The following is a 24357-nucleotide window of genomic DNA, read 5'->3' on the forward strand; positions in this document are numbered from 1 at the left end:
ACAACATCTAGTTGAAAACAAGCTATTTCCATCTGAGCTGAAAGGAAATTGCCAAACAGTAGAGGAACAAAAAGACCAACTCCTAATTGACAACTATGGAAAACTGCAAGAGAAGGAAGACCAACTTGAATGTAGCTAATTGATTACAAGAATTTGATTCCCTACACAAGGTCCATAAGAAGATAGAAAGACAACATCAAAGACACATCACAGCAACATCAATTAACTATGGTTAAGGCCACCAGAAGAGCAAGAGCCAGAATTTTTTATCTCCCTCAACACCCAAAGTGAGGAGGATATTTGACTCCCTGCCACATCATTGGATAATTAAGTACCTATAAATAACAGGAGTCAGTAGAAAGCTCAGAAGCTTTGTGCAAAGATCAATGGCACAATGGAAGACTAAAAGGATTTAATATCAAGACAGAAAATCTTTCAAGAAGATTCACGATAACCACTACTGTTTGTCATTGCTTTGATTCCTCTGTCAAGAATACTGAACAAGCCAGATAATGGCTATCAAACATTTTAAAAAACCCATCTGCCAGGCCATCCCTTCTCCTTTACATGGATGATCTCAAACTATATGAAGAAGCAGTATCTGAAATAAAATCAATGATCAACATTGTCTGTATAAACAGTCAAGATATTGCAACGGAGTTTGGTCTAGACAAATGTGGCACACTTGCCATCAAAAGGGAAAAATAGTGAAAATTGAAGGAATCAAAATGCCCTATGGAAATAACATCAAGAGTCTAGATAAAGACATCCACTAGAAATTGCTAGGCATCCTTCAAGCAAACATCAATCACAATGAAATCAAGATGGTTAGAAGAGTGAAGAGGATCTTAAAGTAAGGTGACCAGATGTCTCACTTTTGGCGGGACAGTCCCTCTTTTGACGGGACAGTCCCGCTTTTGAATAATTTGTCACGCGTCCCTTGGCGTTTAAATAGTCCTGAATCTCCGGACGCCCCTCCGACCCTCTCCTGAGGCAAAGGGAGAGCTCCTTCCAAGCTCCTTCCAGGTGCAAGCTTATTCCACCTTCCCCCCGGGTCTCGCTGCGGGGCGACCAAAGAAGCATGTTTTCTGGCACTTGGGAAAGACCAGCCCACTTCCCACGCCCCTCTCCTTCGGTTGGACAAGCCCACATGTCATCGTGCCGGAACGCGTGCCCTCTGCATGGAATCCCCCACCTGGGTTTCTCTCCCCCACTTTTTGTCAGGGACGGAATGGAGGCGTCCGTCAAGTGGTGGCTGCTGGTCCAGCTGGGGCTGCTTCTGACTTGCCTTCCAGGTAAGGCCCAGTGGGGGGGGGTTGCCATCTCCCGTAGGACCTATCCTTCCCCTCCACTCTTGCCTTTCCTTCTGCTTGCTCCATCCCAGCAGAGGCTGAGCCCGCCTCTTATTTGGACCTCCTGCATCCCCCCCCAAATGGAGCACCCCATTTCAAGCAAAGAGGGGCGCCCAACAGGGCAGGGTTGCAAACATCCCCCTCCCCCCAAGGCTGTAGGCGAAAGCTGCTCTTCAGCGTCCCGTCCCTGCCCTGCCTTCCCAGAGCCATCTCTGTGGAGGTCCTTTTTGGCTTTAACATGAAGCCTTGAGGGGGGAACAAGGTGCGCCCAGGCACCTATCTCAGGCTCTGCCCCTGAATCAGGAATGCTGGAGAAGGGGATGCGGATCGCTGGCTTTTTAAAGCAACTTTCTGGAAGGAGGATGGGAGGCCAGATGGGGCGAGTACTGAAGGCATCCCAGCTGAAATCACTTTAAAAAAAAGCCATTTTTAAAAAATCCCACTTTTAAGGTGGTGAGCAGATCTAATGCTCCTTCCGACTCCCCACAACAGAGAAAGGGAAGGGGGGGGAAAAGTTAGGGAAGGAAGGAAAGGAAAGAAAGAGGGAAGGAAAGAAGGAAGGAAAAGAAGGAAGGAAAGGAGGAAGGAAGGAAAGGAGGAAGGAAGGAAGGAAGGAAGGAAGGAAGGAAGGAAGGAAGGAAGGAAGGAAGGAAGGAAGGAAGGAAGGAAGGAAGGAAGGAAAAGTGACTGGCCTCATTTCTTCCAAGCAGGTTTTCATGCCTAAAATGGGACTAGAAACTCCTGATTTCTTGTCTGGTGCCTGAACCACTACTAGGCAAACTGACTCTCTTATCCATATTTGATCTACTGTGACCAAATATCTTCCAAATCGTTCCAGGAAAGCAGCTCAGCACAGCTGCATTGAGCAACAGGAATAATTTTTGAAAAGGTTTTTATTTTCCATTTTTTCATTTTCATACACTCACATATATACTGTGCATAGCCGGAGCCATACAACATTAAACAATAATTACAGCAATTCTTCTTGTCAACAATACCGCCCAAAATAGAAACCCAATATACCTCTTCCACCCCCCTCCAACTTTCTATCTTCCCTCCATCATCCCCCTCTACCCTACTTCCCCTCCCCCTCTACCACTCCTCTCTCCCGATCCACTCCCTCCCTTCCTTCTCACCCTCCCTCCCATCCTCTCTCCCATCCCTCTCTATCCATCTTTCTTCTATCCCACTCCTCCTCACCTTGGTGTATTTCCACTATATGTCAATGTACTTAACCTATCCTATTTTAACAGAGAAATTAAAGAAAAACAGTATATATGTGAAGTCGTATTACATTGAAGTCTAACACATTGTATCTATCCTAGTATATATCCCTCCCTCCCCCCAACCTCCACCCCTCCACCCCACCTCCCTCCTCCCCGACTTCCCAGAGCCCATACACGGTATAGATTTTTAACACAGTCTAAAATATATTGAAAAAAAAAGAAATTTAAAAAAGGGGTTAATAACATCTCTACATTGATCTTAGCTTCTTCTTGCTACGCTAACTTTGAACAGTTTAAATCATTCCTGATCTTAAGCATAGGCTATCTGGAATTTCTTAGTCCCATATTTGTTTTGTATATAGTCAATCCATTTTTTCCAGTCTCGTTTATATCTTTCATTTGAATGATCTTTAAGATATGCCGATATTTTAGCCATCTTGGCTAAATTTGTAACTTTCAATGTCCATTCTTGAGTTGTAGGCAGGTCTTCCTTCTTCCAGTATTGCGCCACCAACAGTCTTGCTGCCGTTATTAAGTGCAGAATCAAGTTAGTCTCTACCACTGTAAAGTCAGTACTTATATCTAACAAAAATAACTGAGGAGTAAACTTTATCCTTCTTTTAAAGATATTTTGCATAATCCACCATATTTTTATCCAAAATGCCTTAACCTTTTGGCAGGTCCACCATATATGAAAATATGTAGCATCGAGAGAACCACATCTCCAACACTTAGGTTGTAAATTCGGATACATAGAAGCCAGCTTTTTAGGATCTAAATGCCATCTATAGAACATCTTATAAAAATTTTCTCTCAGGTTTTGAGCTTGTGTAAATTTCACATTTCTTACCCAGATTCTTTCCCATGTATCCAACATTATTGGTTCTTCAATATTTTGAGCCCACTTTATCATACAATCTTTAACTAATTCTGTTTCCAAATCCATCTGTATTAATACATTATATATCCTCTTTATATGCATTAAGCTTTGATCCCTTATTTGTTTAAACAGATTATCCTCAACTTGGATAAAACCATTTTTTTGATCTATTTTCCACCTGGACTGTAATTGCCCATACTGGAATCATGTTTGAACTACCTTCTCCTCTTTTAATACCTCTAAAGATTTTAGTTGTAGTACCCCCCTTTCCAAAATGAGAAGCTGTCTGTAGGTAATTCTATCCTGTTTTTGTGCTATATTCATATTTTCAATTGCGTGTCTAGGAATTGCCCACATAGATATCTTGTCATTTAATTTATATTGGTATTTTTTCCAGACCCGCAGTAAAGCATTTCTTAAAATATGACTTTTAAAATTCTTGTCCAGTTTTTTGTTGAATAACAGGTAAGCATGCCAACCATATACCAGATCGTGTCCCTCAATATTCAATATTCTATCATTAGTTAAATGAGTCCAATCACTAATTACAGATAGCACCACTGCATCATAATATAGTTTTAGGTTAGGTAATTTCAAGCCTCCTCTCTCGCGTACATCTTGCATTATTTTCATCTTTACCCTCGGCTTCTTTCCTGCCCATACAAATTTGTTGATACCCTTCTGCCATTCTAAAAGATTCGCATCTTTTTAAAGTATAGGTAACATTTGAAAGAGAAATAAAAATTTTGGTAAGATGTTCATTTTCACTGCCGCTATCCTACCCAGGAAAGATAAGTGCAATTTCTCCCATTTTTTCATCTCTATCTGTATACTATGCCAAAGTGGTTCATAATTATGCTTATATAGTTTCGCATTTGAAGTTAAAATATTAACTCCAAGATATTTGACTTTTTTGACTACCTCACATCCTAGCATCCCTCCTAGTTCTTCCTTTTGTTTAGCATCCATATTTATAGCTAATATTTTTGTTTTTCCTAAATTTATTTTAAAGCCAGACACTTGACCATATTGATTAATCGTATTCATTAAAACCATACTGGATTCCTGCGGTTGTTCCAATATTATGACCAAATCATCCGCAAAGGCAAAGGCGCACACTCTGTATTCTTGCTGCCTAATCTTGATCCCTTTTAGACCATCCAAGCCCCGGCAACAGGAATAATTTTTACAGCTGTGTAGTTTCTCCTTTTGCAAAACTAGCAGATTAAACAGCAAACTCGCCACAAGATTGCAAGTAACTTCTAAAACTTCTCCTCAAATAGCAGTTATCTGAAACTACCCAGTGAGCAGAGTTGGGTGTTGATATTATTGTATCTCTGTATAAAGCCATGAATTTGTTATAGGTCATAGACAAATAGCTGTCCTTTGGGGTCATTACAGGTGTCTGGAATAGAAGAACATAGGTGTTTTCTGATACGGAAGCATTTTGTATAAAATAGAGTGCAACATTGGCTAATAAACAATAGCTCCAAACTTAGTTTTAAATTCATACATTTAAATTCATTGCTATTTTCACATACTATGTGAACGAGACAGATTTTATATTCCAACACTTCAGGATACAGTGTTAAGCTTATTGCATGGGGAGATTTTGTACAATGTTTGCTTAAAATATTTAAGAAAAAAATGGTTGGATACTTTGTTGTTTAGAATGCAAGGCAAGCACACTTCAATTTTAAGGGACTGGCATTATTTCCATATACTGTACAACTAGACCTCGATTTACAACCACAATTGACCCTAAAATTTCCATTGTGAAGCAAGACGGTTGCTCATTTCATGACCTTTCTTTCCACAGTTGTTAAGTGAGTCACTGCAATTGTTAAGTGAACCATGCAGTCATTAAGCAAGTTTGGCTTTTCCCGGTCACTTTGCTTGTTGGAAACCAGCTGGGAAAGTGACAAATGGTGATTGCATAATCCTGGATACTGCAACTATCATGAACACATGCCAGGTGCCAAGCAAATTTTGACCATGTGGTCATGAGGATGGTGCAGTGGTCATAAAGGAGAAAAACAGTCACAAGTCAGAAGAGCAACAAAGATGATTAGGGGACTGGAGGCCAAAACATATGAGGAACTGTTTCTGGAACTAGGTATGACTAGTTTAATGAAAAGAAGGACTAGGAGAGACATGATACCAGTGTTCCAATATATCAGGGGTTGCCACAAAGAAGAGGGAGTCAAACTATTCTCCAAGGCACCTGAGGGTAGAACAAGAAGCAATGGATGGAAACTAATCAAGGAGAGAAGTTATGAATGTTCCAACACTGGAAGTTTTTAAAAAGATGTTGGATAACCATTTGTCTGAAATGGTGTAGGATTTCCTTCCTAAGCAGGGGGTTGGCCTAGAAGATCTCCAAGGTGCCTTCCAACTCTGTTATTCTATTCTAACATATACTGTTTTAAAGAAGCACAGAGGGAACAATCCTCCAGGCTTCAATTATGTTGCACTGTAAAGGGATTCCGATTCATTTAAGTGATCACTCTTCCTTTTCAGTTTGTCAGCTTTTAATACTTTGGTTTTATTAAATGAATGCATTCAGAAGGTGCCTTCACTATATCCATCTGCCCTCTCCCCATCAAAGTTGCGCTCCCCAGGAAATAATTTTATGGGCCTGGGACACTGCTAGCATTTTCCATTAGAAAGCAGTAAGCCTTGTCTCAAAATTTGATCTATACAATGTAGATTGTTTTCAGCTTTGTGTGATTTGATTGAGACTCTTTATCAAATGCAGATTGTAAGCAATTGTTTCTTTCATCACACCAAGCCAAAGCAAAGAAACAACATTGATGAACCATAATACATAAAATTTTTGCTTACCACCAGAGCCCCTGAGAAGGATTAATTACTGATCTCTATTAATTCTAAAATGTTTATTGAAAAGTCCTGCATTCAGAAGGCATACATCTTTAGTAGAGGTCTATTGGACTCTTTCCATAATGCCTAAGAGGGGAAACCAGGGGAGGGATGCAACCACTCAATGAAATAATTCTTCTTGTTAAAAGCAAAAAATTACAAACATTCTGTATGATATTTTTTTTACAGTTTTAAGTCTGTAGAATTTTCAAAGGTTTTGATAAATTTCCTTATTTGCATCTGAAGAACTCTAATAGCTTAAAGATTCTCAAAATGTAGGAAAACTTAGTAGATGGAAAGTACTTAAATTTAAAAAATAAAGGTGAGGAACTTGTGTGAGGTAGAAAAAAACACATTCAGCCTCTTCTCTTGTTTTTATAGAATTTTGTAGTCACATGAACTAGAAGACCTTTTAGAGAAAGGCAGTTGTTTCATGAATCATGAATATATAATAATTACCGAGAGGGAAATTAAACATAAGTTCTTCAATATGAGACTTTGTTATAGAACAATAGGTGAACAATATAAACCAGTGACTCAGGGGTGAAATCAACTTACCTTTGCTACCGGGTCGCAAATGTGAGCCCACATGCCACCTCTACGCATGCGCAGGACCTTCCGCACATGCGCAGAATGACAAAAATGGGATGTGATGACGTCCGGGAGGATGGATAGAGCCTCCTGCTGCCACCACTACCAGTTTGCCCAAACCGGATAGAACTGGCTGAATTGCACCACTGCAGTGGCCCTCAAACTTTTGGGTACCCAGGGACCAGTTACATGGAGAAAGGTATTTCTGTGGACCAGAGGGTGTGTGGTTTTGTGTGCTGCCCACGTGCCGTGTTTGCTTGTTTGCGCAGACTGGTTGCTGGCATGCTGTGGACCAGTGCTGGTCCAGAGATCAGAGGTTGGTGACCCCTGATATAGACCACTATTGGATGAATGTGGGAGTTGTGGAAAAAAAGTGAATGAAGATCTGGAGAACTGCAATGTCCTTTTAAGAATTAAACTTTCACTTAGGAGGCCAACAGTGTATCCAGTGATGGAACACAACATACTGTAGTAATATTTTAAAATCAATGAGTAGAGCAGTTATAAATAACCACAAAAATAATGATCTGAAGATGGGTTGGAAGTAGATTGAGTAACTTATATTGCCTTATTCTAAATTCCTCAGCAGTCTCCTCTAAACTAAAGTGACCAGTCCTGTTTTTGAACAATTTGTCCCGCATCCTGTGGCGTTTTTAAAAAGTCCCAATTTTTAAAAATTTTTTAATCAAGAACCCCACCCCCACCCCCAGTCAATGGTGTCCCTCTTTACCAATGTTAAAATCTGGTCACCTTATCTTAAAGTCCAAACTCAGTGAAGGAAATAGCATCAAGACATTTAATATCTGTGCAATTCCAGTCATTAGATACACAACTGGAACAGTGGATTGGATTCAAGCTGAATTACAAGCCTTCGGTAAGAAGACCAGAAAATAATAACAATGAATCATCCCCTTCATCTACACAGCAATGTTGAAAATATTTACAAGCAGCATGGATGGGCCTGGAATGTTGCAAGCACAGCAGACAAAAGGGGCATTGAAAGACTATCTGAATAGTCTGAATGATAGTGGAGAAGATGCACTGAAGGTATTATATCATGAAGGTAGTGTACCATGATACCAAACTGGCATATGAGAAAGAGCAGTGAAGAACAGAAAAGATACACAGGGAAACAAAATATTACATTTTTAAAAAGCAGGCAGATAACAAGACCTGGCAATAGCTAAGAGCAGGAAAGTTTAAGAAAGAAACAGAGGGACTAATTCTGGCTGCACAAGACCAAACCTTTAAAAACAATGCATACAAAGCCAAACTGAGAAGACAGCAATAGCAAGTGCTACTTGTGGAAAGAAGCCGAAGAAATTGTTGACCACTTTGTTGTTCAAGAGAACTGTCCAGATTGACTAGAAACAACATGATGAAGTAGCAACAGTGGGGCATTGTGAAATCTGCCTGCAAGTAAGAACTGGTGGGATCACAAAATAGAAAAAGTGAAAGAAAATTAAGAAGCTAAATTGATCTGGCACTTTAGAATTCAAACAGACAGGCACCCATCACATAAGAATCTCTGTGGTAAAAGGAAGCAAAAATAGTACCAACAGTACTAAGCGCCTGGGGTACAAGCCCAAAACAACTGGAGCACCATTTGAATACTATTGGGATTGACAAAATCACCATCAATCAATTGTAAAAGGCAGCTTTACTCAGTACAACTTTCACCCTGTGATGTCAGGTCTCAAGATCTATAGCAATAGCAGTTAGACTTATATACCGCTTCATAGGGCTTTCAGCCCTCTCTAAGCAGTTTACAGAGTCAGCATATTGCCCCCAACAACAATCCGGGTCCTCGTTTTACCCACCTCGGAAGGATGGAAGGCTGAGTCAACCCTAAGCCAGTGAGATTTGAACAGCCGAACTGCAGAACTGCGGTCAGCTGAAGTAGCCTGCAGTGCTGCATTTAACCACTGTGCCACCTCAGCTCCTCAAGATCTGCCTATCCCAGGTCCTTGAGAAAGACTTGATAGGTGGACAAAAATACCAAATCCAGTCTAAACATCCATCGTGCAATGAACCATAACAACAATAATTTCACACTTTGGTAGGAGAATTTATGGGGAAAGCAAGGGAATGATGCAAAAGATTCATTAATATTACTCTATCTACATCTTTGTTAGACATTTCATTTCTCCTTTGAAGGGCATGAGCTGACAATGTCAGATTGTGGGAAAACCTGCATAGTCCCTTAAATTACATAAAATCTTATACATCTGAATTAGGTGTTCTCTGCAGCATGCATCTTTTTTATAAATATACATCACATCTTCCATAATATATTTCATATACAGAAATTCTAACTGTATTTTACATCATAATGAACATTTAAAAATCAATATTTTAATTGCCTTATAATTATAGCAGTTTTTTAAAGAATCTTCCTCTTTCAACTGAATTTTGATTTTTGTCATTAAAGTTACTGTAGGCGAGGCATATAAATGGAAATAATTAATCATGCACAGGTATTTTTGTCTACATCCAATTTAACTTTCTCAAACTGGGTTCCTCTAGAACTTGCCAGAATATTTCTGTACAAGTTTAATTGAATAATTCACCTCCGTGAGATTATCTTTTTTTTAAAAAAAAAGACATCTCAGAAAACATTACCAAATATGTTTTGCTTATAAAATAAGAAAAAGTCAAATGCTAATTTGACATTTTCAGATCAAGTTCAATCCTTCACTTTCATTAAAAGAAAAAAATCTCATAACATTCGCTCAAATAAACTAAGTCTGAATTTAGAATTTATTAAAACAAGTAATTTGTGTTCTCTAATATCTGACAACTGCAACCCATCTTGCTTTCTTAAATTGTTCACTTTAAATATTGGAACTTTTTTTTTACTCTTAAGTTGCGTCTTTGAACATATTTAACAAAGAACGATAGTAATAACACTTCACCTTATATACAGTACTTTACAGTACTCTCTCAGCAGTTTACCAATGTCGGTAACTTGCCCCCAACAATCTGGGTCCTCATTTTATCAACCTCAGAAGGATAGAAGGTGGAATCAACCTTGAGCCAGTCAGGGTTAAACTCCTGGCTGTGGGCAGAATTAGCCTGCAATACTGCATTCTAACCATTGCACCACCATGGTTCTTAACAAGAATGTCAGCTATTCCAGTTCTTTAGTCAGAAGTTCATAAACTCTGATAGTTTCTATTTTTAAAATGTTCTTTAACTTTTATTGAAGACATGTTGTAGGTTTACATTCCATAATGGATTCCAATAAATTAGAAAAGTACCCCAAGCATCTGGCTCAGATTGAATCATCAAAGTATGCTTAAATTAAAGGTATTGTCACTGCTGTGAACCACAAGACCAAATCCAATATGAAGTCAAGAAAAAACCTTGAAATCCAATGAGGCAATACCACATAGGAAGTGGCTAATAGATAGATAGCAAAGCCCACCTCCCCCGCACACCATTTCTCTGCTTTCTCTGCTCATCTTTTAATCTCGTATTACTGTATTATCATTATGTCATTGTTTATTTTATAGTTTTATAGCTTTATTATTTTTCTACTACACTTCATGTTTCTATGTTTACTGTTTAAGCCACTTACAGTAGCTCCATGAGATGGGGCTGCAAAAAATTTAACAAATAAATAAAAAATAAAAATTACATATTCATGAATTTAAAAAAAACTAGTCTGCCTTCTCATAGTTACTTCCAATTATGTATTTTATCCCTCCTTTTAAAGTAAAAATGTTCTGATGGGATTTGCATCCTACGGGTTTTTTAAAAAGGCACCACACAACCCAATTATTGTTTTAGCCTTGTTGGTGTCAAGACAACAAAAAAACACAACTTAAATCATATAAATGAATAAATGAAGCCATTAAATCCATAGCAAGTAAAAATATTTCTGAAATTGAATTTTTAAAAATTAAATTAAACATGGGATATTATTATGAAAAGCTTTAATTACATTTATAAAGCCATTATTTCCAACCCAGAAAATGCTAAAAATTATCTAGTTACATTTTAACATTCATTTTAACTCTATTGGTTAAAATAGGAAGGTGCAGTATCAAAACATAAAAATGTAAAACACTTCTAATGATAGAACTAGAAGTTATACATAGGCAATATATAACATTTAAGTGAAAGAAAAATTTTCAATGATGGCAGCCAATCTTTCAAAGAGCCAGAGGCTGGATGTTCAGATATAATCCAGAATTTTCCTGGGAGGGTTATGGGAATAGGAGGCAAAATACCACAGTAACAGATAGGTGTCAGATGTTGGATTGGCTGTTCCAGGAGGGATCCTACTGTAGATATCAAACTGCTGGTACTTTCGCCTCCAATTACTGTTAGCAAAGACCTCTACAACCTAAGCATGGAATAACAAGTTCCATCCTTGTTATTTTTTGACATTTGGTCAATATACATATAGCTGCTCTTGAAAACTATTCCAGGTTGTTTACATATATCTCACAATGTAGAGTTATAGCAAAGGTGAAATTCTGAACTCAGATATAAAATCCTTCAAAAATAATTATGATTTGCTAGTCATCATTATCCTGTAAAACAGTGAAGTAGTCCAAGTGCTGGAATTTAAGGACTTCATTGCCCCAACTGACCCATCCAGGTTGCAAATTCCGAGCAAACAGTTCTAAGCATTCTACATCTGGCTTGGTATATTCTTTCAAAATCTCTGGAAAGTGAAAAAGACAAACAAGGTGAAGATGGTAAGGTGTTGGCAGTTGGAGAATGAAGACAGGGTAAATAGCTTTAAGGAGTTTCCTGTTAGCCACATTTATTGTATATTGTCAGGAAAAAAATCTTTATTTATTTATAAAATTTATGACACAAATATGAAATATCCATCATTAGAAAAACAATAGTACTACCAAAACTTCCAGTTATTCTCATTTACAGACTGTAGTACCAATCACAGGAATCTAAACATTCACTTATGATGATTGCTAATACAACTCTTGACTGACAGATGTAAATATCTTTAACCATTTCTTCCCTCAAATTTTAAATTTAGTATTGAAAAACAGAAGTAGAAAACAATCCTTGTAGGTTATAATTTGGTTTGATTTATTGTAAACTTTCAATAACTGCATTTTACAGTTAGGAGACAATTAGTCAATTTCCATATGACTTACTTCCAGTATAACTTTCACTGGCTTTATATGGCATTTTGAAGAAACAGACAAATCTAACCTTAAGCCAATTCAACTGTTGTGATTTCCTATTGATGATCTCTTAAGAGTGTAATTTATTGAATATGCAGATTGTTAATTCTTTACAATACCTTCTTTTCAAAAGTTGAAGGTATTGGATAAATCAGTCACATTCTACCAATTAATCCTTTATACAGCAATTCAAATATATAAAATCAAATGCTGTTCTAAGTACATCTTAATGATGTTCTCACCATAAACAGATGGCAATTATGTTTAAACCTGTATTTGGGCCCCAGTTTCACAAACTGTGACCCAAAATATTTCAGTAATTTTCACAGAACACATCTACACCCCTGGACACCAATTCCAGGCTTTCTAAATATGTACAGCCTTTAGGAGATTGCAAAAAATTAGGAATCACTACATTATTTTGCTGCCATCTAAGGTCACCTTGGTTTTTCCAAATTAATGGGACAGTCTTTGTTGCTAAAGCTCAATAAATATTATATATCCTTATATTCATATCTTACTGACATGGTGGCTCAGTGGCTAAGATGCTGAGCTTGTCGATCAGAAAGGTCAGCAGTTCAGTGGTTTTAATCCCTAGCGCCACGTAACGGAGTAAGCTCCTGTTACTTGTGCCAGCTTCTGCCAAACCTAGCAGTTCAAAAGCATGTAAAAATACAAGTAGAAAAATAGGGACCACTTTGGTGGGAAGGTAACAGCGTTTCCGTGAGCCTTTGGCATTTAGTCATGCTGGCCACATGACCACAGAAATGTCTTCGGACAGTGCTGGCTCTTTGCTTTGAAATGGAGATGAGCACCGCCCCCTCGAGTTGGGAACGACTAGCAGATATGCGCGAGGGGAAATTTTACCTTTACCTTTATTACTTAGGACTTTCATTTGATGTATATATTTTTTTCTTTTTATCACTGAATCTATACATTATATTTCTCCAAACACTTTCCATAATCACCAGCCACAATGGCCAACGACTACAGAACTATAAGCGCTGGACACATTTGGGAAGGCTGTACAACAGGTAAATAAATGTCAACCTGTTGAATTGCAGTATATAGTGGAAATACTCAAAAAAAATGTTTGGCAGTATCCCCCTAGGGAGGGCTATCATAGATGAGCTTCAAAAACACAGACCACCACTAAATGGTAGAGAAGAAGTTGTAAAATTTGCTCTTTGCTATTATATACAGTATACTCATCTATACATTTGAATCCCACATCTGGTAGTTAAGGTCTGCTGTATTAAATGTGACCATAAAATACAAGGCAACATCATGATCAGCTTTCTCTCTGTGAACTTGGATTCTTCTATCTGCATTGCTGTTTTGTGGCAGGTTAAGAGGAAACTGCATGCTTTACGAAGGTTTTTTCTTTAACTGCCATTTATACTATTTTTTCTTCCTTTCAATCTAGTTATCCTAAAACTGATAGTAAAATGAAATTCTCTTCTGAATGTCTTTGCCTATTTTCTGTATTATTATCCCCAGAAACTTCATCCAGAAAAGACATAATAATCACAGTGTTGTTAATATCAATTTATCTACTTAAAAATCTAGGATAAACAGGAAATGAGAACAAATCTCATATTCAATTCTGTGCTTGAAAGTGCACTTTTCACTCAAATATTTTACATAAAATATGTTTTACTAGGTGTTAACTTTATTGTCACCCTGTCTATGTATTTATTGTCACAAAGTATTTCTACTAAATGTTGATTTTTCCATACCTTGCCTCTGGCAATCGCTGATTTTATATTAAAAATAACATTTATGTCTTCTCTGTATTGTTGCTGTTCTGACACAAACTATAAAATGATTAATGACTATATTTTTCTTCTCATTGAAAATGCCACTATTTGCTATTTTATCCTGTGCTGAACATGTTTTAACCAGGAAAATTAGATTATTTAATAAAATATAACATTTATATCATATTATTTCACTGCTGAAATAGACTATTATTCTCTGAATACAGAAGAACAGGCCTATGAATTGGGATGATAATCCTTCTAGTTCAGGGGTGTCAAACTTGATTTCATTGAGACAAATCAGGGTTGTGTTTGACCTTGAGGTGGCGGGTGGGCGTGGCCAACTTGGCATCACTCATGTCAGGGGCGTCTATGGTGGTCCGATTACTCTGCCAGCGAAAACAGACTCCAAAGCTCTGTTTTCAGCTGTGACAGCCTCCTGCAATCCTCTACCAACCCTCCTGCAACCCTCTACCAGCAAAAACTGAGTTCCCAGGCGCCATTTTCGCTAGCAGAGGCACCCTGGGCCAGTTCTTCTCTGTTTCCAGGTCGGCCCCACAGGCCAGATCTAAGCACCCTGCAGGGCAGATTTGGCCCACGGGCCTTGAGTTTAATACCTCTGTTGTAATCCATGGGCCATAAAACTAGAAAAAATCAAGGGATTATTATTATACAGGAAGCATGGGGTCAGCCTCTGTTTTGCTGTTTGCTTTTCGGCTGTCATTGAAACTGGGAGGGGGGCATGGTATTTGGGTGTGGGAAATATTCTGTGCAGGAGGGACTGTAAGAAAGGAGTTGTTCTCACCATCTACTGCGCATGTGGCAGGGAGAGGAGTTTATCGCCAAGGCCAACTGTCCAGCATACTAACCTGATGATGATTTTTGAAGATGTCTCCCACATGATACCTGTGGAGTAATTGGATTGGACTATGGGCTGGGGTTACCAAAGGGAGGGGAATGGGTTGCATATTGATATCTATGATTGCGCGTGCTTTTGTCTCAGATTCTGCTTTGCTTAGCTACTATTTACTTATAGTCAGTAAAAGTACTCTTAATTCTAGAAAATGGAGTTGAGAGGTTTCTTTCTTGGTTATTAAGTGAAGCAGCCCTGACACATGGTGTATGGTGCATTGACTAAGATATTGGACTAAACACCAAATAATAAATTCAAATTGCCCCTTAGGAATGAAAGCCAGTCAAGTGACTTTGGGGCCTCTCATTTTCTGAGTCCAACCCATTTTGAAGATTTAGCATGGAATAATTATGAAGCATTATGCATATAGCTGAATTGTACAAAATAAAGAGAAGATGTAAATCTAAACATTAATGTCATTTTACACTGATGGTCTTGTAATTGTGGCAGATATATATAAAATAACAAACTTCTAAAATAATAGCATAGAGGGAATAAATTGGTAGCACAGAATACAATAATGGTATAAAAATGTAAGAAGGTTTTCCATGGCTTTTATTGCTATTATAAAATCACAGGGAAATAAATTTAAGAACCAATGTTTAAAAAAACTTAGCAGTAACTTTTATTTTTATTTTTTAACCAAGTTCATTTCAGAACCCATTTGTACTTGATGAGTAATTCATATCAAGTTTGCTTGCATAATTGTTTAAAGGACATTTTGATCATGGCAATATTTTGGCAGTGATCCTGTGGGAAGTGACTTTTGTACATGCATAAGTGATGTGGCTCGGTAGGAGCCTTTGGAGCTGCTATCAGACTGACACAGAAATCTACTGTGAGTGGTTTCAGGATGCTCACAGGAGAAGATAACAAGCAGCTGGGGCTCGTTAAGGATCTCCTCCTGTGGATAAAAGACTGATGGTGCCACGCTTTAGTTGCAGAAGTCAACGTCGTTTGTTTGTTTGTTAGTTCAGTTCCGTTTCTGTTCGAGTTCGTGTTCATGATTCAAAGAGGCACTTGGATAAGTGATTTGCTTTCTGTAAACCTGGTTTGCTGTGAGAGTTTGTTTTTGCATTTGCTGTTTAACCTTTTTGCCAGAGAATTTATCTATGTTTATTTTGGGCTCGCAGCCAGCAAAAGCCGGGACTGATAAAGACATTCCTTTGCAAGCTGTGTGTGGCTGTCGTTTCTGAACGAGCAAAGAGGGGGGTCAGAACACATATGCAAATAATCCAGGAAAACCTCAAATTAACTGCTTTAAACTTTCAGAATGATGAATGATTCACACAGCTGTACTATGTAGCATGCATTGATACTAAAAAAGTCAATTTGTGCCAGTAAGGATTCTGAGGTCTTATAATTTTTCATGGATATTCTTTTTTCTCATTTTATATTAAAATGAATTCTCAAGAAATAAAAATTTACCTTGATTTTTATACTGCATTACATATTTTTTTTCAATCCTCATTTTTAGGTGGAAGACTTGCCAATGTAAATTCTTTATTTTTATATAACAAAAGCTTATATATATATATATATATATATATATATATATATATATATATATATATATATATATATATATATATATATATATATATATATATATATATATATATATATATATAAAAGCTTTTGTATCATATATATGATAACAGGTTTTTAAAAGTCTAATAGTAAGTATCTATTCTAACCACAGCAATAAAATAGGACTTATATTGGTTTATTCTCTCTTGACCTTTTTGAGTTACTCAATGAAAGGTGGTTTGTGTCAGTTATCAAGATCTGAATTAAAGTAGATAGCTTTTGATTCAGTCTATGATCATCAGACTGAATCCCAAACTGATTCCTATAATTGTGAATGGATGGGAGAATTAAGGGCTTATAAACTATAAAATAAGACAGAAATAAAATGCAGAAAATTACAGCTAACCTATGCCTGAAATTCATGCCACAGAGTTTGCACATTAAAGCATTTGATATAATTAATTCATTAGTTTTGAAAGTATCATAAAACAAAACAATTTTAAAATATTTGAAACAATAATCAAGGAAAATGAATTTCACATTATTTTCTCCTAACCTATGAATAAAAATAAACAATCAAAATACTTGAACACAGCTGTTAGTAATAGACTGCTATGCTGTGCTATATTTTCTTTCTCCAGGAACAATTAGAAAATCAAATATAAACTTCTGTAATCTAATTTTTTAAAAAATCGCCCTATTTAATGATATGAACATTAAACAAAAAAGTATTACTGGAAACTTCTAGTGTCACAACTTCATAGTTAAATTCAAGTCACAAAATAAAATATAATTTTGATTATTTATGCAAAGTCTTCTTTTTGTCTGAACAAGGTGGTTTTTATCAAAATAAAATACTGTGGTACATTGTTAATTGCACTGGTTTCTTTTTAAAATAAAACAGTGTGTGCAGATAATTGATATGTTTTCTTTCATTCCAACTTTTTCTTTATGTTCATGCTATAAACTTCGGAAAAAATTCCCTCTACTGGCAATTCTAGTTAATAGTTTTTCACTACTGTAAAACATTTTATCTTCTACTGACAAGACTTGAATATCTTCTCATACACTGAAACTCTTAAATCTGCAGTTCAGTCATCTGCTGTTTTATGCAGTTGTTCTGCATAATCATTCACTATTTTTTAATTAATCTAGAAATTAGCCACATGTGCAAAAGGAAATATGAACCACCGGTATGCAAACAAAAGTATTGTTTTATCTGAAGAAGCAATTAGCTAGCAAAGAACACACTCACAAACTTTCCTATATGGTTGTATTTAAAAACACACAGACCATATACAAGGAAAGAAACTACAGGTAGTCCTCATTTAGTAATCATTTGTTCAGCATCCATTTGAAATGACAGCTGCGCTGAACAAAGGGTTTTACCAAAGTTATAGCCATTGCAGTTCTTCCAAGGTTACATGATCAAAATTAGCCTGCTGGGCATCTCCATATCTATAGCTACAGGAATGCTTCAACTCCCTCATCTACCTTTCACTCCCCCCCACTCCCAATCTATATCCTTTTGCCTCCCTGCATTCCATGGCCCCTGTACCCTAGCAGATCTTTGCTATTTTTCTGCTTCCACTGCTTACCAAGCCGGCCCAGACCAGCCCTTCATGATGCAACTGCTGGCAGTCAAGGTCTACTCTTCCAGGTCCTGCATGGCAGTTTCCTCAAAAGACTGTGGAAGATGGTCTCATAGAGCCAGCAGTAGTCTTGCAAAGGGCCATTGCAGACAAACAATATAGAAGGAGCAAGAAGATAGTGAAGATCATCTGGGGCAGTGGAACGCATGGCAGGAGCCGCAGAGTGGCAAGAAAATTGCAGTTGGGATTGGGTGGCTGGGGTTTTGTGCACACGCTGGGCCAGGCTGGGACATCACAAGCAGCTGTGGCTTCACACCATTCTACATTGCTGGGCCATGCTGGGGTTGTTGAGAGGTGCACACCAAGGAGGTCTTGAGATGCAGTGTGGAAAGTAGCCCAGAGCCCACAAGGCAGAATGCAGCACAGCCAAAAGGACAGAGTTGGAAAGGAATAAACATTTGTGTGAGTTGAAGGGAGGTAATCCCATGCCTTGGAAGAATTGAGACTTAGGCCTGGGGCTGGTAAGGGGCTACACCCTGAATGGCTTGAATTGGGGAGGATCTTTGGTTATTGACTACTGGAATTTGCTTGTAGAACAAGTGATTGTAGTATAGTTATCAAGGTCAAGTATCAAGCAAGTAAGAAAAGATCTCAATTCTCCTAACAAAAAGCAGTACTGAGCAAGTCCGAAAGGTGCCTTTTCAAGAGACAGCTTGGTAAAAAGCACCTGTGGGACAACCATGACCTGGATGACTGAGAAAGGGTGTTGGTACTTACCTGATACACCTCATGGGGGGGGGGGGGATATCCAGGATGGGTTGACTTTATCCTCTCGTTGATTGGACTGAGTCATCAGAGCTCTTGGTATAAGCCCCTGGTCCACCAGGCCCCACCCAGTTTATTGACAAAGAACTCTATCCGACTCGTTGAACCATCCACTCCAGACCTTGTTAAGGTTTCTACTTTTTATTGAATCCTACTTTGAACATGTTATTACAACCTACAACATAGTAAACGTTACCTTATCATGACCGGGGGGGGGGGGGTTTGGATACTCTCCACCACTATGAGAAGGGGCGTATCAGGTAAGTACCAACGCCTTTCTCCATAGTGAGGGGGAGGAGTATCCAGGATGGGATGTACTAAAGCCAAACCTCCCTAGGGTGGGTAATAAGTTGAAGACCCCTGGCCAAACTAAGCCTGGTGAGATGTATCCCCTGACCTGTGGACAGCCTGTAGTACCCTGCGCTCAAACGAAGCCTCCACTGAGGCAAAGATGTCCAGCTTGTAGTTCCTCACGAAGGGTGAGGAAGAAGACCCTGCGGCTGCCCTACATGTCTCCATCAATGAGGCCTGTTTAGCCCAGGACCCCGAGGTGACTGCACTTCATATGGAATGTGCTGTGATGGGGCTTGGTGCCTGCATGCCCTAGGACTGGTAGGCTATAGCGATGCAGGTCCTCACCACCTGCCTATTGTGATGGAGGTCACCTTTTTACCCAGAGACCCTGGTTGGTAGGAGACCAACCAGGCCTCAGACTTTCTATTTGGTCAGGTTTTTCTGAGGTAAATCCTCAGAGCCCTCCTTATGTCTAGGATGTGCCACTTCCTCTCTAGGGGGTGAGCAGGGTCCGGACAGAAATTGGGCACACCCAGATCCTGTAATTCGTGGAAACATGAACCCACCTTAGGTATGAAGGAGGGGTCCAGCCGCAACACCCCTCTGTCCTGGTGAAAGATTCAGAGGTCGCCCTTCGCGGACAGGACCTGCAGTTGTGATGTCCACCTGACAGATGTGATGGCCACTAGAAACACCACCTTGAGGGTTAAAAACTTTAGAGACATTGTTCGCAATGGTTCAAATGGAGCCCCCTTAATGCATCCAGCACTTTATGCAAGACATAGGAAGGGCATCTGTGTATCGTGGGTGGTGTAAGGTTGGACGCCCCCTTCACAAAGTGCCTTGCCAAAGGTTGTTGACTGAGTTTCTGGGCTCTACCGCATAGATGCACTGAGGAAATGGCCGAGACTTGTCTCCTAAACATGTTAGGGTCTAACCCCTTGTCCAGGCCTGCCTGAAGAAATTTGAGCACTAAGGGCTCTATCCCCTTGATGGAAAATCTTTCCTCCTTCAGGATGCTCTGCTCAACCACCAAGTGGTCAATTGGAGCCAGTGGGGTTCTGGGTGTTCCAGTGACCCCTGCCTGAGGGAGATCCTTTCCTGAGGAATCCTCCGCGCTCTGTCCCCCAATAGCGACTGAAAGTCTGTAAACCATGGCCTCCTGGGCCAATAAGGGGCAATCAGTACCACCTCCGCCCCTCCCAAAGAATTTTTGGATGACCCTGGGAATCAGGTGCAAGGGTGGGTAAGCGTAGAGCAGTCCCTGAGGCCAAGGGCATAGGAGGACGTCCGCCCCTTCTGACCCCTGGCTTTGGTACCTGGAGTAAACCTTGGAGGCTGGGTGTTGTGGGGGGTGGCAAATAGCTCGACTTCCGGGTGGCCGAAGTGGTCCATCACCTCTCTGAAGATCGCCGGGTGCAATCTCCACTCTGAGTTGTCCACTTCTGCCCGGCTGAGCCAATCGGCTCTGATGTTGTCCACCCCCGCTATATGTTCCGCCCTTAAGGAGAGAACATGCCTTTCGGCTCACTGACCCAGCCTTTTGGGCCCCCGCATGAGGGCCTTCGACTTGGTCCCCCCCCATCTGTTTAAGTGGGCCTTGGTTGCGATATTGTCTGTGGGGACTGGAATGTGTCTGTCCTTGACAGAGTGATGAAATTTTTCTAGGGCCAAGCAAACTGCCCTGCATTCCAACCAGTTGATATTGTGAGTCAGTTCTGTCTGGTTCCACTATCCCTGTGCTATCTGGTCTTGTAGGTACCCCCCCCCAAAACAGGCTGGTACCCGTGGTTACCGTCACCCGATCTGGCGTTCTGAAGGCTTCGCCCTTGGTTATCGCTGGGGACGTCAGATCAGTGAGCGGGAAACTTCTGCCGGGAGAAGAACCCTGGCCTAGGAGCAGCTCCTGTGCCTTCGCTGGAACGTCAAGGGAACCATTGTAGGTCTCTGATATAGAGACGGGCCCAAGGGATAATGCCAATGGCTGAGACCATGGTGCCTAACCATCTAGCCCACGTGGCTAAAGGCACCCTGTCTCCCTTGATTACCTGGATGACTAATCGTCTTAGTGAACACTGTCTTTCGGGTGACAGGAAGACCTTACCTGCCTCTGAGTCTATCAGAGCCCCTAGGTGGATGAGCCTAGTGGAAGGGTAGAGTTGGCTTTTAACCGGATTAGCCGAGAACCCGTGATCTCTTAGGATTGGCAAGGTGATATCTAGATCCCCTAATGCCCCTTCAAAGGAGGATGACTGTATGAGCAGGTCATCTAGGTAGCATAGAATCCTAACTGGAATCTGCCTCCGGCTCGCTGCTAAGGCAGCCATTACCTTGATGAATTCTCGCAGGGAGGAAGACCAGCCGAAGGGTAAGGCCTGGTATTGGAAGTGCTGCCCCAGGTAGGAGAACCTGAGAAACCTCCTGTGATCCCTAATGATAAGAATGTGTAAATAGGCCTCTGTGAGGCCTATAAAAGTGAGGAAGTCTCCCTGTCTGATTTCCTCCAAGATGGAGTGGAGGGAATGCACTGTGAACCTCCTGTAACTTTTGAAGTGGTCCCGCCGCTTCAGATCCAGAATTGCCCTCCATCCCCCTGATGCCTTGGGGATTATGAAAGGGATGGTGTAACGCCCTTGGCCCTGCTGTCTAGAGGCACTGGCTGGATGGCTCTATGTCCAGCAGGAGTTGTATAACCTCCTGCATCAGTAATCACCATGCTGGGTTATTTGAAACCGGGCAGCTCCAGAAAAACCCTGTGGGTTTAGACAGGAGTTCCAAAGCCAGGCTGTGCCTCATGGTGTTCTGAACCTATTTATCCAATGAGGTGCAGTCCCAGCAGTCGGCAAAGTATGCCAACCACACCCCTGGGGGGGGGGGTGGCTCAGTTCTGCCCTTAGTTTTTGTGGAAGGGGCGCCCCCTGCCGCATCTTCCGCTCCCTCAGAAGGGCCACTTCTGCTGTCTGCCCCTCTGCAGCCTATCTTGGCGTCTCTGCCTGCTGGAAGAGCCTCCCTGGTAATGCCTGGCACCTGAATACCCCGCCTCTGAACCCCTGAAGGGATCCTGACCCCAGAAGGAGGATCCGAAGTCTTGTCCTCGGGAACAGGGCCATCTGGAGTAAGGTGCCGCCTTGAACTGTCTCCTCTTAGGGGCTGTGGGGAGCCCCTTCCTCTAGTCATTCTCAACCAGATAGGGGTCCAGAGCGGGTCCAAAAAGGACATCTCCTGTGAAAGGAGCGGATGCCAGGAGCCACCTGTGGCGAACCTCTGCCTGCCACTGTCTCAGCCACAGCAGCCTGCGAGATGCAATGGTGGAGCAATTGCCCTGGAGGCAAACCTTGTTGCGGACAATGAGGCGTCTGCCACAAATTGGATGACCGCCCCCAGCTTATTGATGTCCTGGTAATGGGGATGCATTGTTGCAGTTCCTGCAGCCAGAGCAGAGGAGACCTGTTGAAAATGAGGCGGTGGTGGCGGCCTTCACTGCCCAGGCGGCTGCCTGATGCCCTCTTCAGAGGGTGAGATCCTCCTTCCTGTCTTCCAACTTCAGAGCCCCCTCAGGTTCCCCTGGCAAAATCAGGGGTGTATGTAGTGTCAATGCCAGGGCGGCCCTGGTGGGTAGGATAGCACCCCCTCCATGTCTTTATCCACATTGAAGAAGGCCTTGTCTGTGGATGTGAGTGTGGGGCCTGACGTGGGAGTGGCCCCTTGGCGCTTGACCAATTCAAGAAAGACCCTGGGAGTTGGCACCGTGTCTGTCTCAATGGCCTGCTCCTCAAATATCGTTTCCGCAGAAAACCCCTGCTGCTGAGGTGGTGCCTCTGCTGCTCTGTTCCCAAGCCTGATGGCTGCTTAACCCTTAAAAAGGAGCGATTTATATAACAAAGGCTGGAACAACCCGGTGAAGGTCAGCTTAGGAGGGGAAATGCCTATGTCATCAGGTACTTTATCCTCCCTGACTTCCCCCTCCTTGCAATCCAGCTCACTCTCCTCCCAATAAGGCTGAGGAGCTAAAGCAGTCCTCCCCCTGGGTTTCCAGCCCTTCTGATATCCTAGGTGAGGATGCCACCTGAGGTAGCATTTGTGCTGCTGCAGCAATGTCATGCATTGCTGGAAGGCTGGCATCATTATGTCTGAAAATTGGGGGCCTCTGTGGGAGCTTGCTGGCTGGGGGCCCCTGCCTGCCTGGGGGGGGGGAGCAGAGGCTGATCTCAGGGAGGCAGCATGGGGGAGGGGGATTGCCACCTCTGAGGGAGACCCCAAAGACTAGGGGTGTCAATGGGGATTCTTGCCTGCAATATGGTTATCTCCCCTGTAGTCCCACCTGCTATAGGGCCTCCAGGAGTTTTTCTTTTCCTGGCATGGGATGGATTTGAGGCCAATTGCCCTCTTGCAAATCTGTTCCAGTCTTTCATGCCTCCTCCTTTCGTATTTAGATGGCTTGGGGGGCTTGTGAACCTGCTTCCAGCTCTGCCCTGGGGGAGAGGTGCTTCTTTTTGTCTCTTGCCTTTCCTCCCTCCCCCTTCTCTGGGCCGCCTGTGGGGTGGTCACTAACCTGGTGGGACTGCAGGCTGTTGTTGCCGGTACTGTGTCCTGCCAGTCTCCTGTTGCCTCTGGGCGCCGCCATCTTGGAACATGTGGTCCCTTTTGGCTTCAAGATGGCGCCTGTGCCAGGAGATGAAGGCACCTCCTTTGAATCTTCTGGCCGGGCGGCTTGTGCTCCGAAGAGCTGCCGTGCGCCTCCGCTGTTGTTTTCTTCACTTCCCAGGCCGCTGGAGTCCTTGCTCTGCCCGTGAGCCCCCTCCAATGAGGTGAGTCACGTAACAACGGGGCGGGCGCTCCGCAGCATTTGCAAGGCTCCCTTCCAGGGGGCAGGGGGGCTCCGCGCCGCCCTTGCCTGTCCCTTCTCTCGATCAGTGGTGCTTGGGGAAGTCTCCAGCGCTGCTGGCATCCTTGCGGCAGGGCTTGCCTTCCAGAGGCTTGTGCCCTCCGTCTCCTGCTCGCCCGGAAAATTCCTTTCTGAGTGTTGCTTGTCTCACTCAGAAGCCTGGGCAGTGGGCCGCCCCCTGGGGGGCTTTTACCGAACCTTACAGTCCAGGGAGTTGCCAGCTCGCCTAGGATGCTGTAGGAGGTAGACACTGGAATTTTCCTTCCTTTCCTTTCTTGAATATCTTCCACCTGTCGGAGATCCAGGATGGTCAACCGTCCAGTTGAGTGGACTGAGTCTAAAAACTGGGTGGAGCCTGGTGGACCAGGAGCTTATACCAAGAGCTCTGATGACTCAGTCCAATCAACAAGAGGATAAAGTCAACCCATCCTGGATACTCCTCCCCCTCACTATGGAGAATCTCC

The 24357-nt window shown here is 41.6% G+C and overlaps 1 protein-coding gene across 2 annotated transcripts in view; it reads right to left on the reverse strand.

Moving 5' to 3' along the window:
- Window positions 1–10704: 10704 nt before the first annotated feature.
- The window catches only part of METTL4 (methyltransferase 4, N6-adenosine), a 38195-nt gene continuing 24542 nt past the window's right edge, over window positions 10705–24357 (reverse strand). For both annotated transcript variants that reach the window (XM_087707211.1, XM_087707212.1), the window contains one exon: window positions 10705–11604. In XM_087707211.1, coding sequence (XP_087563337.1) covers window positions 11456–11604 — 149 coding nt within the window. In that variant the 3' untranslated portion in view covers window positions 10705–11455. The remainder of the gene's footprint in view (window positions 11605–24357) is intronic.

The sequence above is a fragment of the Thamnophis sirtalis genome, unplaced genomic scaffold (assembly GCF_051295495.1).
Source record: "Thamnophis sirtalis isolate CommonGarterSnake01/CBP01778 unplaced genomic scaffold, rThaSir2_p1.2 scaffold_2, whole genome shotgun sequence".
Taxonomy (NCBI): Eukaryota; Metazoa; Chordata; class Lepidosauria; order Squamata; family Natricidae; genus Thamnophis; species Thamnophis sirtalis.